This window comes from Cervus canadensis, chromosome 11, assembly GCF_019320065.1.
Source record: "Cervus canadensis isolate Bull #8, Minnesota chromosome 11, ASM1932006v1, whole genome shotgun sequence".
In the NCBI taxonomy this organism is placed as follows: domain Eukaryota; kingdom Metazoa; phylum Chordata; class Mammalia; order Artiodactyla; family Cervidae; genus Cervus; species Cervus canadensis.
The window spans coordinates 72,161,993-72,180,135 of NC_057396.1; the positions used below are offsets into that span (position 1 = coordinate 72,161,993).

The 18,143-nt window shown below is 37.9% G+C and overlaps 1 protein-coding gene and 1 pseudogene across 1 annotated transcript; one reads left to right on the forward strand and one right to left on the reverse strand.

Moving 5' to 3' along the window:
* The first annotated feature begins 5,022 nt into the window (after nucleotides 1-5,022).
* On the forward strand, nucleotides 5,023-5,948 carry LOC122449437 (annotated as a pseudogene).
* A 4,767-nt stretch (nucleotides 5,949-10,715) lies between these two features.
* On the reverse strand, nucleotides 10,716-11,646 carry LOC122450012 (olfactory receptor 4C46-like). The gene has a single exon (XM_043482148.1). The coding sequence runs from the start codon at nucleotides 11,643-11,645 to the stop codon at nucleotides 10,716-10,718; it is 930 nt and encodes a 309-aa protein (XP_043338083.1). The 5' UTR covers nucleotide 11,646.
* Nucleotides 11,647-18,143: the final 6,497 nt, after the last annotated feature.

Here is an 18,143-nt window from a genome sequence, read left to right on the forward strand (position 1 = left end):
CTTATTTTATTGGCATAAAATTGTTTGCAGTAATCTCTTATGATTCTTTTTGCTTTCCATGGGATTATTTGTAACTTGTCTTTTTAAAATTTTTGTTTTTATTGATTTGGGCCTTGAGTCTGGCTAAAGTTTTGTCAATTTTGCTTATCTTTTCAATGAACCAGGTCTTAGTTTTCATTATTATTATTATTATTGTTAGTCTCTTTTCCCATATATTTCTATTCTGATCATTATGATTTCTTTCCTTCTACTAACTTTGGGACTTGTTTATTTTCTATTTCTTTTAGGTGAATAGTTAGATTGTTAGTTGAGATTTCTCCTCTTTCCTGATGTAGGCTTCTATTGCTCTAAGCTTCCCTCTTAGAACTGCTTCTGCTGCATCCTATAGACTCCTGGAGGAGGGCATGGCACCCTGCTCCAGTCTTCTTGCCTGGAGAATCCCCATGAACAGAGGAGCCTGGTGGACTACAATCCACAGAGTCACCCAGAGTGGGACACAACTGAAGCAACTAGCACACGTAGATTCTAGGTCATTTTGGTTTTTTGTTTGTTTTTGTTTTAATTGGTCTTCACCCATTTTAAAATTTCTTCTTTCTTTCAGTGATTCAATGGTTGTTTAGTTTTGTATTGCTTAGCCTCCACTTGCTTTTTCAGTTTTTTTCCCCCCTATTGTTGAAATCTAGTTTTGTAGTGTTATGCCCAAAAAATAAATTTCTTGATATGGTTATACTATTATTACTATTTCCCCCAGTTCTCCATCTTCTGCCTGGCCATAATATTTAAATGTAATAGCTGTATCAAGTGGTACAACATGTGACTTAAACCCTCTCCTCTAGGCTGCAGAGTATTTACTAACTATATGTGTTGCACTGTCCTGAGGATAATGCATGTGAAGAAAATTTGAAAAGAAATCTCATTGCCTAGGCAGACTTCTTTTATTGAATGACCAGTGGAATTCCCAAAAGTCTAAAATAGTCAGTGAGAAGGCATATGATTATATGTTTCTATATTTCTACACCAGAAGTGTTGGTACTAGAATTTTAGCCGCATTTGTTCCCCAACTCTGGATATCACACTTCCTGAGAATATGGCAAGTCCCAAGGTTCTTGTAGATAGCGTATGTCCCGATGTGTTTATAGTACAGCTGAGAGCTTGACTCAGAATCTCACCCTCGTCTGGTGACCTTAGCTAGTGAGGAGATGCTCTCAGGGATATGCAACCTCGATGAAACCCCATGGAATTGTTCACATAGTGTTTACTGTCCTTTATGTCTCAGTTCATGATACCCTAGGGCTTACACGAGGATTGCTTTCTCACACAAATTTCCAACCAGGAATGGAAACTGTTACTACATTAGTTTAAAGTTCACGGAGAAGAACCAACCAGGTGAAGATGTACTATTTGTAGACAAATTCTCCCAAATATTTGTTTCTAAGGCAAAATCTTTAAACAAAAACAAAACAGAGATAATTAATTCCTAGGAGGGCAAAGCCTTAGATATTAATAGAAAAATCAGTCTTTTTTTTAATCCAGTGTTCACTCATCTTTATTCTTTTTTTTTTTTTTTCCATTTACTTTTATTAGTTGGAGGCTAATTACTTTACAATATTGTAGTGGTTTTTGCCATACATTGACATGAATCAACCATGGATTTACATGTGTTTCCCAACCCAATCCTCCCTCCTGCCTCCCTCTCCATCCCATCCCTCTGGGTCTTCCCAGTGCACCAGCCCCGAGCACTTGTCTCATGCATCCAACCTGGGCTGGTGATCTGCTTCACCCTTGATAGTATACTTGTTTCAATGCTGTTCTCTCAGAACATCCCACCCTCGCCTTCTCCCACAGAGTCCAAAAATCTGTTCTGTAAATCTGTCTCTTTTTCTGTTTTGCATGTAGGGTTATTGTTACCATCTTTCTAAATTCCATATATATGCGATAGTATACTGTATTGGTCTTTATCTTTCTGGCTTACTTCGCTCTGTATAATGGGCTCCAGTTTCATCCATCTCATTAGAACTGATTCCAATGAATTCTTTTTAATGACTGAGTAATATTCCATGGTGTATATGTATCACAGCTTCCTTATCCATTCGTCTGCTGATGGGCATCTAGGTTGCTTCCATGCCCTGGCTATTATAAACAGTGCTGCAATGAACACTGGGGTACACATGTTTCTTTCAGATCTGGTTTCCTCCGTGTGTATGCCCAGGAGTGGCAGAAGGGGACAACAGTGGATTATATGGTTGGATGGAATCACTGACTCAATGGACAAGAATTTGAACAAGCTCTGGATTTGGTGATGGACAGGGAGGCCTGGCGTGCTGCAGTCCATGGGGTTCTCAAAGAGTCGGACATGACTGAGCAACTGAAATGAACTAAACTGATGAGATGATAAAATGCAAAGTACTGGGAGATTTTTTGTTTACAAAATTCTAGGTCTTGTCCAATCAACCCTGGATCCCATTAACATCTTTTACTATATTTCGTAGGTTAGCAAAATAAAGGCCATGGATTTCCTGTGGTCACCGGTGGCCATGTCTAAACTCTGGCATTGCTGATTCCCAGAAGTAAGCTGGATTCCTTCTGGAGAGGCACTCGGTGGTAAAGAGCTAGAGACAGGCGTCCTGGATTTGAATGCAGTCTTCTCTGTTAGGTTTTTCATCATCATTGCTTTGGGCAAGTCATTTATCTTCTTGTAAGCACAGTTTCTTTTCCTTTAAAATACAGACAACAGTACACCAACCTCACAAGAATCGTTTGAAAGACCACCCAGACCACTTACATGTAAAGTATTTAGCATAATGCCTAGCACATTGTGAAACTCAACAAAGTTGATAGTTATTATAGAAATGCCATGGTGTCAAAAATAAATCTCTGCATTCTATAAAGATTGAGAAAAACAGACTTATAGGAAAAGTGCATTTCCCAATATTTGAGTATACTGAATGTAATCAAGTAACAAAGATTTCCCTGCTTAAGAAGTAATGTGTCTGCTGAAGTTCTTACCTCTCAATTGCAGTCTGGGTGCCATTTTATGGACGGTCAAGATTATTTTGCTATATTATAACTTTTGTCCATTTCTCAGTTTTCCAAAATTATGAGTATTAGAGAATACGAGTGGAAATAGGAACAGAATTGGTCTTTGGACTAAGACAAAAAACCCAAAAACCTGAATATTATCCTGTATTTGGGTCTATCAATGAAGAGAGGACATCAAAAATGTCCACTGAGCTGTTTTGTTTGTGAGTTGGTTATTGTGTTGTGTGGGATAAAAGGAGCTGATATAAATTGTAAAACAGATCTGTTTTAAAACTAACTGCTTCAAAGTTTGCAAGATACTGAAGTAATAAGTGAAATAATGAGGATGAATGGGTTAAGTTTGGGATTTTCTGTCTGATTTTGATCATGAAATCCAACCTTTACTACAGACCATTGGGAAAGTATAAAAATATATCAGTTGGTTCTTGGTTCTCCCAGGTGCCATCTTCTCTAGAGAAGAGTTGGCAATTAGAAATGCACACAGAATTTCTTCTCAAGTGTACTTGTCCCTGGAAGGATCCTCTGATGCCCTGGGCTATCCAGAAGGGAGCCCACTATGGGGGCTTGAAACTCTAAAGATAGCTTCTCAACAAAGAGTTTGTGGGATCATCTGGAAGAGTTCCCTGGTGCAGAGAATCTGGGGCTTCCCTGGTGGCTCAGATGGTAAAGCATCTGCCTGCGATGCGGGAGTCCTGGGTTCAATCCCTGGGTCTGGAAGGTCCCATGGAGAAGGGAATGGCAACCCACTCCAGTACTCTTGCCAGGAAAATTCCATGGACAGAGGAGCCTGGTAGGCTACAGTCCATGGGACCACAAAGAGTTGGACAAGACTGAGCAACTTCACTGGAAGAGTTACCTTGCCCACTTGTAACATAGGTAATTCATTTTACCCTTCACTGCCTATTTGCTTTTAAAATACATAAATATAAAGAGAATAATGAAATCTTAGTTATTGTAAAATGAAAAGATTAATAATGGCAATACTTAGTTGTATGTGTGTGTGCTAAGTCATTTCAGTTATGTCTGACTCTTTGCAACCCTAGGGACTGTAGCCTACCAGGCTCTTATGTCCATGGGGTTCTCCAGACAAGCATTCTGGAGTGGGTTGCCATGCCCTCCTCCAGGGGATCTTCCCAACCCAGGGATCAAACCCACATCTCTTATGTCTTCTGCATTGGCACACAAGTTCTTTACCACTAGTGCCATCTGGGAAGCCCGCTTAGCTATATATATTACCTTAAAGTTGACTTGACTAATACATGTATTCCTCATCAAGTAAATTGAAATAGACTTTGCATTACAGTGATCTGGTTGATGACTGAGACTAGGCTTATTACTTGTCAGTATTAATGGCATATGTTAAAACTAGTGATCAATAATTTTTAGATGGTAGACTAAAGACAGCATCTAGGATGATTAAAAGTGGTCCCTGGGGCAGCTAGGGCAGACTCACCCCCTGCCTTGATCCTCTAAAGCTGTTAGAGTCAGCGAGGCCCTCATTCTATGCTCATTTAGTGAACTGATAGCAGTAACTTTATGAGCACATTAAAGCGATCTCCTCAAATATTAATATATTCAGATCATATATTTTTGGGGTCCCACAATATACCAGTACACAACTTCCTATGTTTCTTTTCCCATACATATACCATTCAATTAAAAAATTCATTGTTTCAACCTAAGGCCTCCAAGAGAAAAACATGTAAGTTATATTTATTTTCTGATTAAAATTAGTAATGTAAGCTCCAGAATTTTGGAAAATACTAAAAAATGTAAAAAAAAATATAAAAGAGTCAACTAAGAGAAATTTTGGTGCATAGGTTCCTGGACAGTTTGGGGAACAGAAGGAATCATTTGTGATATTGTCAGAGTACTGTTAAAAGGTAGTATTTTGTAATAATTCATTCTTTTATATTCCCTTTTCTTTTTTTTCTTAAAAATAAAGTGTTCCTTGCCAGTGTTTACATTACCCACACCACATAGATGCGGAATGAAAGGAATGTGACTGTGTTCATTCTAGTAGGTCTTACACAGAACCCCCAAATGCAAAACGTAGTGTTTGTAGTGTTTTTGGTCTTGTACATGGTAACCCTCTCAGGCAACCTGCTCATTGTGGTCACCATCACCACCAGCCAGGCTCTGAACTCCCCCATGTACTTCTTCCTGACCCACCTTTCCTTGATAGACACAATTTACTCTTCTTCTTCAGCTCCTAAGTTGATTGTGGACTCCCTTCATGAGATCAAGACAATCTCCTTTAATGGCTGTATGGCTCAAGTCTATGCAGAACACATTTTCGGTGCTGCTGAGATCATCCTGCTGACAGAGATGGCCTATGAGCGCTACATGGCCATCTGCAGACCTCTGCACTACACGGCCACCGTGAGCGCAGGCTGTGCCTCCTTCTGCTGGGGTGGCCTGGACCGGAGGATTTCTCCACGAAGCGTTCAGATCCCCTTTACAGTCCGGCTGCCCTCTGTGGCCCCGATGTCATAGACCACTTCATGTGTGACTTGTACCCTTTGTTGAAGCTTGTCTGCGTGGACACCCACATCCTTGGTCTCTTTGTTGCTGCCAACAGTGGGTTCATCTGCCTGTTAAACCTCCTCCTCCTGTTGGTCTCCTATGTGGTCATCTTGCGCTCCCTAAGGGCTCACAGTTTGGAGGGGAGACGCAGAGCCCTTTCTACATGTGTCTCTCACATCACGGTGGTTGTGTTATTCTTCGTGTCCTGCGTGGTTGTGTATCTTCGCCCAGTCGCCACTCTGCCCATTGATAAAGCTGTTGCTGTCTTTTACACTATGGTGGCCCCTATGTTAAATCCTTTAATCTATACTCTCAGAAATGCTGAGGTTAAATGTGCTATGAAGAAACTCTGGAAGAAAAAAGTGACTTCAGGTAATAGTTAAACAGAATCATTAAATGTCATGGATAGAAGTAATAGAGGTACTCTAGTCCAAGCCTCTTGATGATATATCGAATCTAGCAAGGGAATGAATAACACTTGCTGCTTGCCACTTAAGCACAAGAACTAAAGCTTGGGTTGGAATCCAGACTTACTGTCTCCCATCTCACTCTCCTTATCACAACTTAATGCACCTTAATCAATAAATACTTATCTATTAACAGGAAATCTGGAAACATCTTCAGAAGCTAAAAAGTACAAATCGAGAATTTTGAATTGGTCTTATTATGTAGCATGGAGATGTGTCGGTTACTACTGATTATTAAAACATGCCTAATGATACTCCTTTACTTTGGACTCTGGCCTCAATATAGAATTTTTTGTGTGAATTTTCTTGTTCATTAAATCTTGATTGTACAGTAAAAGGAATACTATTTATGATATGCTTATAAGACAAGCATTGTATTATGTATTTTCCATATTGTATTAGGTGGGGTCCAGTCAGGGAACAGAACAGAGTGATTTGAACCGAAAGGTTCACATGCAATCAATAATTATGTCAGGGCTCTAACTATAAAAAGGGTAATGAGCTCTGCAAAAAAAGCCCTTTGACTGAGAAATGAGCATCCAAAGAAGGAATTCATTTAGAATGTGGACTTCCTTCCCAGGCCCGGATTTCAGTCTTTTGGAGAGAGTATAGATTTTGCCCGTGGATGAGGGATGGCATGTTTGACCAAACTTCAAGTTAGTGGTAGAACTGAGATACATCCTGATACATACTCTTTGTTCACATACTTTTTACTCATTAAACACAACTCTAGTGTGTGTTTCCAGGCAGTTTGGACAGAAATGAGGTAATGAAACTGGTGATATTTATTAAAAAATCTTCACATAGTTTCCCATTGAGAATGATCCGATGGTCCCAGAGATGATCATTAGTTCATCAGCTGTAACAGTGATCTCTACTCACATTGCACTTTATTGCTTATGCTACTTTAACTTTTTTCCCTTGAAGTTCTGGTACTTATATCACAAGACAATTTTAATTATCCTTAAAGCAGTTAAAATACTGTTCTTTTATCAGTTCTACTTCTCTCTTCCTTTGCATCCATGTACCCATGTTCCTAGACCAGCCTGCTGCCACCACCAACTCATTCCCATATGTTTTTGTGCTTTTCTGTTGCTAATCACTGCTGTCAGCAGTTGCAGTTATGCCAAACTACACTCACATTTATAATTTTTATGAACAGTTTTGATTTATGAAAATAATAATTGAAAACATTGGTATCTTTATGTTAAGGTACCAACAGCATATTATATAATAATTGCATCATATAATTCGGCTTCTAATTTTTAAAATAAAAGCTTTTTCATATGTGAGGAAACCTATATAACACTTTATTTTATTCATATTTAAAAATTAAACTGGGCACACACATTTCTACAGATCCTCATAGTTCTTTTTTAAAATTAATTTTAATCAGGGTATAGGCGCTCTACAATGTTGCATTAGTTTTTTGCTTTACAGCAAAGTGAATCAGTCATGCACATACGTATGTCCCCTCCTGTTTGGATTTCCTGTCCATTTAGGTCACCACTGAAGAGAGTTCTCTGTGCTATACTGTGGGTTCTTATTGTTTATTTGTTTCATGCATAGTAGAGTGTATATGTCAGTCCCAATCTCCCAGCTCTTTCCACTCCCCGTTCCCCACTTGGTAACCGTGTTTGTTCTCTATATGTGTGACTCTATTTTTGCTTTGCGAATAAGTTCATCTCTACCGTTTTTTTTAGATTCCACATGTAAGTGATGTTATTCAATGTTTGTTTTTCTCTTTCTGACTTACTTCACTCTGTATGAGAGTCTCTAGGTTCATCCGCATCTCCGTGAATGGCACTGTTTCATTTTTTATGGCTGATTATATTCCATTGTATATATGTACCACATATTCTTTATTTACTCTGTGTTGATGGACATTTAGGTTGCTTCTATGTTCTGGCTATCATAAATAGTGCTGTAATGAACATTGGGGTGCATTCGTCCCTTCAAATTGTGCTTTTCTCTGGATATATTCCTAGGAGTTGGATCACTGAATCATATTAGTTTTTTTTTTTTTTTTCATATTAGTTTTTTAAGGAACTTCATACTGTTTTTCATAGTGGCTGTACAAATTCCTATTCCCTACACATTTCATGGTACCTTGTCCTTCCACTATTTTGTAATTTATAACACCTTGTTGTAATTTTTTACGTCCTCCTGAGAATTTTTCAATGGATCTTAAGCTTTTTGAAGACAGAATCCAGGTCTCTCTCTCTCTCTTTTTTTTACCATTGCAACCCCAGCGATTATGAACATCTGATACAGTGTGCTCAAAATGCTGTTAGTGAATTAACACAAAAAATAATAAAAGGAGTGCATTTATCTTGAAATTGCTTTGTGTGTAGACAGAGCCATGCATTTTTAAAAACAGCTTTTAACAATGAAATATTACTGAAAAGTAAATAGATTAACTGAAGAATATAGCTTAAAGTCTCATATTAATAAGATAAAAAATCCTGCTGAGCAGGGAGAATATTAAGGTAAACTATTAGCTCATATGCTGAGAGGTGTAGTTTAAATTTCTTTCTCATCCTCAGTTTAAACAGGAATAAAAGCAAATTGTAGTTCCCTCTGAGGTCAAGCCAGACTTTTCCTTGAAGTTGAGTCAACTTAAAGTAGAAATGAATTCCCTAGCCTTTAGTACTACTTTTTGGACTTCATTTTAGTGAATTTAATTATTTTCCTTTATATATTCACCCACACATTCAATATTTATCATGCATATGGTATTGTGCTATCTTGTAGAAACTATTGCTATATAGCAGGCATGTACTTTACAGAGTGTGACTGTATATGTCAAAAATAGAAATTCTTTTCTGACATCAAAATTGTTCTTTTATTTGAGTCTTTACTTTTTCTGATGTGTTACCAGCAGAGCATGGGTTATATGAGCAATACTAAAGGGTGCTGAAAGCTACAAAGAAATTTGGAAATGGTGTAATATTCATTATCTACCCCTCAGAGGTAGACAGGGCCAGTGTGTTTATAGTGTTAAATAGTTACATACTATAATATTGCAGGTACCATGTGACTATCAATTGTGATATATAAAAATAAACACAGTTATTAATGAAAAATTATTAGATTTTTAGTGATAATGATCCAACATATATTCTGTTAAGCACAGGTCCTGGCTCAGTAAATGGTTAGCAGTATAATTATCTAAACATTGTGTCATCACTGCCTGGAAGTTCATTGAAGTTCAGTGCCTGACCTGGGAAATTAGTCAGTCTTGGTTACTGGCCTTCCAATACATCTGCTTTGATGCTTTTCTCTTTAGGACACTTTTTGATACTTTCCTTTTTCTGCTTCCCAGGTGGTGCCAGTGGTAAAGAATCCACTTGCCAATGCAGACGAGTCAAGAAACACAGTTTCAATCCCCGGGTCGGGAAGATTCCCCTGGAGTAGGAATGGCAACCCACTCCACTGTTCTTGTCTGGGAATCACAAGGACAGAGAGGGGCCTACAGTCCATGGGGTCACAGAGAATTGGACAGGATTGAGCATGCGTGTATGCACACATATCTTTCTGCATACCTTCTTGGTTTATTATAGAGACTAGTTGTTATTGTTCAGTCACCTAGTTGTGTCCGACTCTTTGTGATGCCATGGACTGCAGCATGCCATGCCTCCCTGTCCCTCATTATCTCCTAGAGTTTTCCCAAGTTCATGTTTATTGCATCAGTGATGCCATCCAGCCATCACATCCTCTGATGCCCTCTTCTCCTTCTGCCCTCAATCTTTCCCAGCACCAGGGACTTTTCCAATGAGTTGCCTGGAACTTCAGCTTCAGCATCAGTCCTTTCAGTGAATATTCAAGGTTGATCTCCCTTAAGATTGACCAGTTTGATCTCCCTGCTGTCTAAGGGACTTTGAGGAGTCTGGAGTCTTCTCCAGCACCACAATTTGAAGGCATTAATTCTTTGGTATTCTGCCTTCTTTGCGGGCCAGCTGTCACAACGGTACGTGACCACTGGGAAGACCATAGCCTTGACTATCTGGACCTTTGTTGGCAAAATAATGTCTCTGCTTTTCAGCATACTGGCAAGGTTTGTCATTGCCTTCCTGCCAAGAAGCATGATTTCATGGCTGCAGTCACCATCTGCAGTGATTTTGGAGCCCACAAAGATGAAATCTGTTACTATTTCCACCTTTTCCCCCTTATACTTGCCATGCAGTAATGGGGCCGGATGTTATCATCTTAGTTTTTTTAATATTTAGTTTTAAGCTGGCTCTTTCACTCTCTTTCTTCATCAAGAGGCTATTTATCTCTTCCTCATCAAGAGGGTATTTAGCTTCTCTTTGCTTTCTGTCACTAGAGTGGTATCATCCGTATATCTGAGGTTGTGATGAATTATAGAAATTATTACTTGATGGCAATAAATTCCATTATTTCTTTAATTTGTTATTAGAAGAAAAACCTGTGAATTCATGTAACTGGTTGAAGCTGTAAAACTAAACCTGAATCTGGTAGAATTTCATGCATACGGAAAAAGCAGTTATGGGTCATTTTTCTCTCTTTTCTTGCACTCATTTCTGATCTACTCAATGCAGAATCTGTGATTTGTAGCAGTTAAGTTTTTTTCTTTATCCCATAAGTATTCCTTGCTGAGATCATCAATGATGTCCTTCTGACCATTGCCTCTATTGAATCAATGTTGTGTTCCAAGCACATTTATTTATCACCCAAAATTTCTTTCCTACTACACAATTTCCTAATGGCATTTTTCATCTGGGCATTTCTCAAAGTATAGATTAAGGGATTTAACATGGGAGTGATGATAGTGTAGAATAAAGCAACTGCTTTATCAATTGCTAAAGTAGCGGCAGGTCTCATGTACACAAATACACAAGGCACAAAGAATAAGATGACCACTGTGATGTGGGAGACACAGGTGGACAGAGCCTTGCGCCTTGCCTCTAAGCTATGGGTCCTTAGGGAGTGCAAGATGACCACATAGGAGACCATCAAAAGGAGGAAGTTTAACAGGCAGATGAAGCCACTGTTGGCAGCGACAAAGAGCCCTAGAGTGTGGGTATCAGTGCAGGCAAGACTGAGCAAAGGGTTCAGGTCACACATAAAGTGGTCTATGACGTTAGGGCCACAGAAGGGTAAGCGGAAGATGAAGAGGATCTGTATGGTAGCGTGAAGAAAGCCTCCCACCCACACCACTCCCACTAGAAGTCCACACACTTGCCGATTCATGATGGTTGTATAGTGCAAGGGCTTGCAGATGGCCACAAAACGGTCATAGGCCATCACAGTAAGAAGGATGCCCTCAGCTCCTCCAAAGAAATGTTCCCCAAAGATTTGGGTCATGCATCCATTGAATAGGATAGTTTTACTTTCATGGAGTGAATCTACGATCAACTTGGGAGTATTGACGGAGGAATAAGAGGCATCAATAAAGGAGAGAGAAGCTAGGAAAAAGTACATGGGAGATTCCAGTAATGAACTGGTAGTAACGGTGACCACGATGAGCATATTTCCTACCACAGTGATGATATAGATGACCAAAAAAGCAGCAAATATGACTTTCTGCATCTTTGGATTCGGTGTGAGCCCCAGTAGAACAAACTCTGTCACATTGTTCCTGTTCTCCATGTATTTCCTGTGATGGGTAATTGCATTACCTGAAAAGAAAACATATTTTATTAATGCACCCTTGGGTTTATGAAACTTCTCATTCTAATACATAATGATTTTAGAAAATTGTATCAAGTATTGAATTCTTTTGATTTGTGTGTGTGTGCTTGCATTGAAAAGATTGTGAGTTCTTCATGAATAATCTCATTGCCTCCCAGGTGAAGTCTTTGTTAAGATTATAGAAATGAATAACTTTTGTAAACATACAGGCAGGAGACCTGCTGTGTACACTTTCTAATTCCAGATTACTAAGAGTTTGACACAGGACATCACGTACATAGTAGCAATAAATCCTGAAAAGGAGGTAGAAGTTTGGTGTAAAGTCTATAAGTGAAAAGCTATAAAATTTTCATTTTAGTCTTTTGGAAATGGGGAATCATGAAAACTGAGACTATGGGTGAATTGGTGAACAGGAATATGAAGCAGAATCTTGGATGTTATTCTAGTAAAGATCTTTGCTTGTCTTGGATGAAATGGCCTGCAATTAAGTAAGGGGGTGGAAGGCAGACACAAGAACCCAAGTTGTATTAATAGACTGCTGATCATTATTGCATAAGGAGCAACAGAACATTGGTGATGGGAATCTAAGGAATGGATACAAGAGGTACTTAGAAGTAGTCGTAATGCATGCTTCCTAAGTCCAATAACTTTACAACAGCTAATAATGCATACTTTAAAATAATTGATTGCTGTATGCCCAATATAGTAGCCATTGTTTTGTACATATCCCTTTTCATGTGATAACGGCCTGTGTGGTTGGTAAAATATCATCCACTTTGCAGCTGAGGATGCAATCTCAGAGACTAGTGTTAGTAGTTGTAATAACAAGGATAATATTAACTAAAACCTATTGAACACTTGGTGTGTGCTAAATGATTTTGCAAACGTTTGATATTTTAAGCCTTAGTGCAAACTTAAAGGTGGTTACTGCTATCATTCTATACCTATTTTTATACATTAGGAAATAAAAGCATAAAAAGTTAAGGATTCTGCTTAGGACCAAGCGTTAATAAAGGGGAGGACCAAGGTTAGATCAGACTATACTTGTTAATTTTTTTCTCTCTCCAAATTCTTAACCCATGCTCTGTTTCACTATGTTAAAATAAACAATGTTGAACTAGTAATCTTTTTTCTGAGATGATTGTAATAATTATAATCACATTAATACTACTGTAATATTTCAGAGGCAGGTTTATATGGAGCAGTTTAATCAGTTCACACACACACACACACACACACACACATACACACACAACATAATAACATACTGGAACCCCCAAATGTTAAGAAAAATGTGGTGCTGCTTTCATTGAACAGCCCTTTTATCTTGGCCTCTCTCTTAGCCCCAAATATTTCCTCGTTTATCTCCTTACAAAATATGGGCTCTTCTTTGGAGAAATGTGTTGGATGCATGAGACAAGTGCTCGGGCCTGGTGCACTGGGAAGACCCAGAGGAATCGGGTAGAGAGGGAGGTGGGAGGGGGGATCAGGATGGGGAATACATGTAACTCCATGCCTGATTCATGTCAATGTATGACAAAACCCACTGAAATGTTGTGAAGTAATTAGCCTCCAACTAATAAAAAAATTAAAAAAAAAAAAATAAATGGAAAAAAAAATATGGGCTCACAGACTCTTCTGAAAAATATCTAAAGTGATTATCTCAGTGGTTAAGTGTTTTTGTTTGAGAATTAGAAAAATCAGATTAGTTCCTGGTCCTTCTCTCTTCCCTTTCCTAACCTGAGTACATTATTTTAACACGTTATATTCTGTTTCTTTATCTGTGACCTGAGAATGATATCCAGCTCACAGGCTGTTATAAGAATTATTTGAGGTGACACATATGACACGCTCATCATGGTGTTTGGAATATACATAGCACTTCTATTAATTTTATCATTGTGTGTACAACTAGGAGATAGAAAGTATTGACAGCTTGAGTAATGATATGACTTAACTATGCAGTGATCTCAGGAAGAATCATTACCAATTTTACCCTCAAGGAATCCCCCCAAACTCATATTATTCATAATAGTTGATCCCTGGAGAGGTTCTCTATGCTTGTGCTGGAACTAACAGCTGATGATTTATGTCGTTTAATATTCATGAATGTCTTCCATGTGTGTAAAAGGTAGTCTAATTTGTTCTCATTTATGATTAGTATTCCTTATTAAAGGAGATATCTAATGCCAAAAGTTTTGTGCCTAGTATTAGGGAGCTGGGTCCTACAATTTGCTTGATTTCTATGAGTCTCAAATTTTTCAACCATCAAGTTAGGTTAAGGATAACTATAAACCATCTCTTCAATAATTGGGATAAGGATGAAATACTTTATTACTGTATCTGAAAAGTGCTGAGAAATAATGAGTACAATACATGGTAAGTAACAATCTTTAATAAGCAGCAGCACTGTTTAAAAACTTACCTTAGTTGTCTGAGATGGTCTTAATGATGTTTTGGGGTGTTCAGAAACAATCTTATTTCCAGACTGACTGCTTCCTGTAATAAGTAATTCTCAGTATAAAATATATGTAACATCTGAGATGTCATATATAGGGAGATATTATTCAGGTAATTCACTATCAAATGAACAACTGTATACATTGAACATGTTCTATTTTTTTTGTATGTCAAGTATACATCAATAAAATTGTTAAAAAAGGAAGTGGTCTTATAAGACTAAATCTTTACATCTATCCTTAAACTTCAAAATTTCTTCACATAAATCCTGTTTAAATATGTTTTCTAGTTTTGACTTTAGAGTGGGTTCTCTTGAAATGCTATGGAGGAGTGACCTTAAATAAAGGACTCTGGTTCTTCAGGGCGAGGCAGAGTGCAGAGGTCAAATGGCAGTCTATCCATGACGAAGCTTGCCCTAGAGAGGTGGATACCTCTAAGACAAAAATAATTTTTGCCTTCTCCTTGCTACATGTATTTAAAGAGGTTTCCATAAGGTTCAGTGACCTTGTCTCATAGCTGCTGTTTTCTCTCCCAGGAATTAATTATCTCTTTTGAGGAAAAGGCTTTGTCTTACAAGCAGGTTTTCTGGTGAGACATGTTTGAGAATTACTCATTCTTGAATGGGGAAATTATTTCCTACACTTGGAACCTAAGCATGTGGGAATCCCCTTTCCCTATCTGGACTGTTAGGAAACTTGAATGTGATGTGAATATCAAGGTGGCAAATCTCCAGTATCTGGAAATGTGATGTAGTTTCCCCACTGACTTGTATCACAAAAAGAGCTTCTATTTTCCTATCAATATTAAAACTTTTCTGGAAAACCTCTATTGAATGCTTGAAAGGTATATCAGCAAGGGCATAAAATTAATGGTGGACATTTATCTATTTCTGGGTCAGAAACTCAGATCACAATTACCTCTGAGATTCATGAGCGGTCATTATGAAATACTAGGCAGCGTTAAAAATGTGGCAAAATATCTGAAACATAAGAAGAAAATACCCAGCAAGGGAAAGGGGCGTGGGATGAACTGGGAGGTTGGGATTGACATTACTGTTGTGTGTGCGTGTGTGTGCATGCACCCCGTTATATCCGACTCTTTGCAACATCATAGGCTGCGGCCTGCCAGTCTCCTCTGTCCATGGAGTTTTCCAGGCAAGAATAATGGTGTGGGGTGCCATTTCCTACTCCAGGGGACCTTCCCAGCCCAAGGCTCACATCTGTATTTGGCAACTCCTGCACTGGCAGGCAGGTCCTTTACCACTAGCCCCACATAACTAGCATGAAACCCCGCTATACAGCTTGGGGGGCCCTACTCCATGCTCTGTGATGACCCAATAGGGAAGAAACCCGAAAAGAGGGGTATATGTCTACGTGTGTCTGGTTCACTTTGCTGTAAAAACAGCACAACGCAGGAAAGCAGCTATTTGTTGTTATCCAGCCGCCAGGAAGTGTCTGACTCTTTGCGACCCCATGGACTGCAGCACGCCAGCCTTCCCTGTCCCTCCCATCTCTCAGAAAATTAGACATTATTTTCAGAAAATAATGTAATAATAAATAATAAATGTATTTATTAATAAATACATAATACATTTGTTTTCAAAAAATAAATAAGAAAATAAGACAGTGTTTCTGTATCCCCATTATTTGGTAGTGTTGCTTTCCTTTTAGCCCTTATATGAGGACATGTAGACATCAATTAGTATAGTTTTAATTTTTATCTCCATGATCATTAATGGAGGGAATCATTAATTCCCTTCTTTATTGGCTTTTTGTATTAATATATCTTATTTTGTGAAGATTCTTTTCAAGTTCTTTGTAAATGCTAAAAATAGGAGCTCTGGGTTTTTTTATTGCTGAGTTGTAATTGTTCTTTATATACTGTAGACACAGATCCTTAGTCACATACATATATAACATACATGTGAAATTTTCTCCAAATTTGTGGGTTGCATTTTCACTTTTAAGAATGGTATCATCTGATGAGTCAAAATTTTACAATTTTGACTAAGTTTAACTTTTCATTTATCTTATGGTTCAGGCTTATTGTGTCATACCTAAGAGACATTAGTTTACCCCAAGGTCACATTAGAATTTTTATTATTTTCATTACCTTTGATGCATTGACCTCTCATTCATTATGTGTTAATTTTTGTGTATGGTGTGAAGTAAGGGTGAGGTTTATTTTATTCCTTCTAGGTGTCCAAATGATTCAACATAGTTTGTTGAAACTGTGTTCAACATAGTTTGTTGAAAAGTGCTTGTTTTCCCTATTGAATTACTTTGATATCTATGTAAAAATTTATATATTTGGTCCTGTATCTGTGCATTCTCTTGCATTTTACAGGTCTGCATGTTTATTCTTGTGCCAGTGCAGCACACTCTTAATTTCTGTAGCTTTATATAAGTTTTTATATTAAGTAATTACTTCAATTCATTTTTTGCAAGTGATTTGTTTTACTAGATTCTTTTAAATCTCTATATCTTTATACATATTTTACAATAATCTTGTCAGTTTCTCCAAAAATTCTGTTGAAATTTTGATTGGAATTTCGTGAAATTTTTAGCATTGGTATGGTAAAAATAATGAGTTTCTAATCTATGATATATCTCAATGATTTGTGCATTTAATTTCTCTCAACAATGTTTTTTTGGCCTTCATAAACAGGTGTTGAATATTTCAAAAGTTAATCCTCACATTTCATTTTTAAAAACAGTTTGGATATTATATTGTAGATGATATGATAAAGGCAGAAATCAGCAAACTGTCTTCCAAAGTGGTTGCTGCATTTCCATTAGCAGTATATGAGTTGCTGTTGCTTCACATCTTCAGGAAACAGGTAATGGTTGTAATAACAATGATAATATTCGCTAAAACTGAACACGTAGTGTATTTAGTCTTTGTGCAGACAGTTGGTATTTAATCCTCAGCAAATCTACTAACTGGTTACTGCTATCATTTTTATACTTATTTTATACATTAGGAAATAGAAGCTTGGAGAAGTTAAGAATTCTGTCCAAGACCAAGCAGCTAATAAAGAGCAAGGCCAAGTTAGGTCTCAGGTTATTCTTATTTAAATACTTTCCCCCGCAATTCTTAACCTAAACCCAACATTGTTATGTTATGATAAATAATGTTGAACTAGTAATCTCCTTATGAAATGATCATAATAATTCTACTTAATACCACTTCAGAGACAGGCTTTATTGAAAAAAATTCATCAGCTCACACACACACACGGTTACACACACAGACACAATAACATTGAGTTCCCAAGTGGTAAGTAAAATTGGCCTGGTACTTTTAGATGTTCAATGAACACTGTTAAAAAAAGAATTGAGGTTCTGATTATAGCTTCAAGATTATCCACGTCACATAGATGAATTCTAACCCTTCTCATTCTCTGATCACAGGGATAGTAGAAAAAAGGTAGAACCATTTAATTGCCATTTTGGGAAAGCCTACTAAAATAAATCACTTTTCCCTTGAGGAAATAAACAGCGCTGGTTAATGCACTTGGGAAAAACTCATCTATGTTGTGAGAACGAAAGGAGCTGAGAAGGCAAGGCTGTGAGGATTTCTTGGGGAGCAAATTACAAACGCAGTGCTTCTCCCCAGCACCCTCTGTGGCTACACTGGGGTTCTAGTGAAGTGAGTGGAGAGCAAGAGGAGTCCCACAGACCAGAACATACAGCTCCGCTCTGAGCATAGGTGCTCTGAATGAAAGCTTGGAAGAATTGGCTTTGGAAGATTTCTCATGCAGGGAACATTACTCAACTGCTATCTTGATAACTGGATTTGCTTTTCTACCTTAAAGAAAGAAACTCTGCCGTGTTCTTAAGGTCCTGTGGTAGTCAGTGGTCTTCAGAGAAACAGAACCAGTGGAATACACTCATGCACATGCATACACACATATATGATTTAGTATAAGAAAATGGCTCATGTGATTACGAAGTCTAACACATTGCAAGACTGGCAACTGGCAAGCTAGAGACC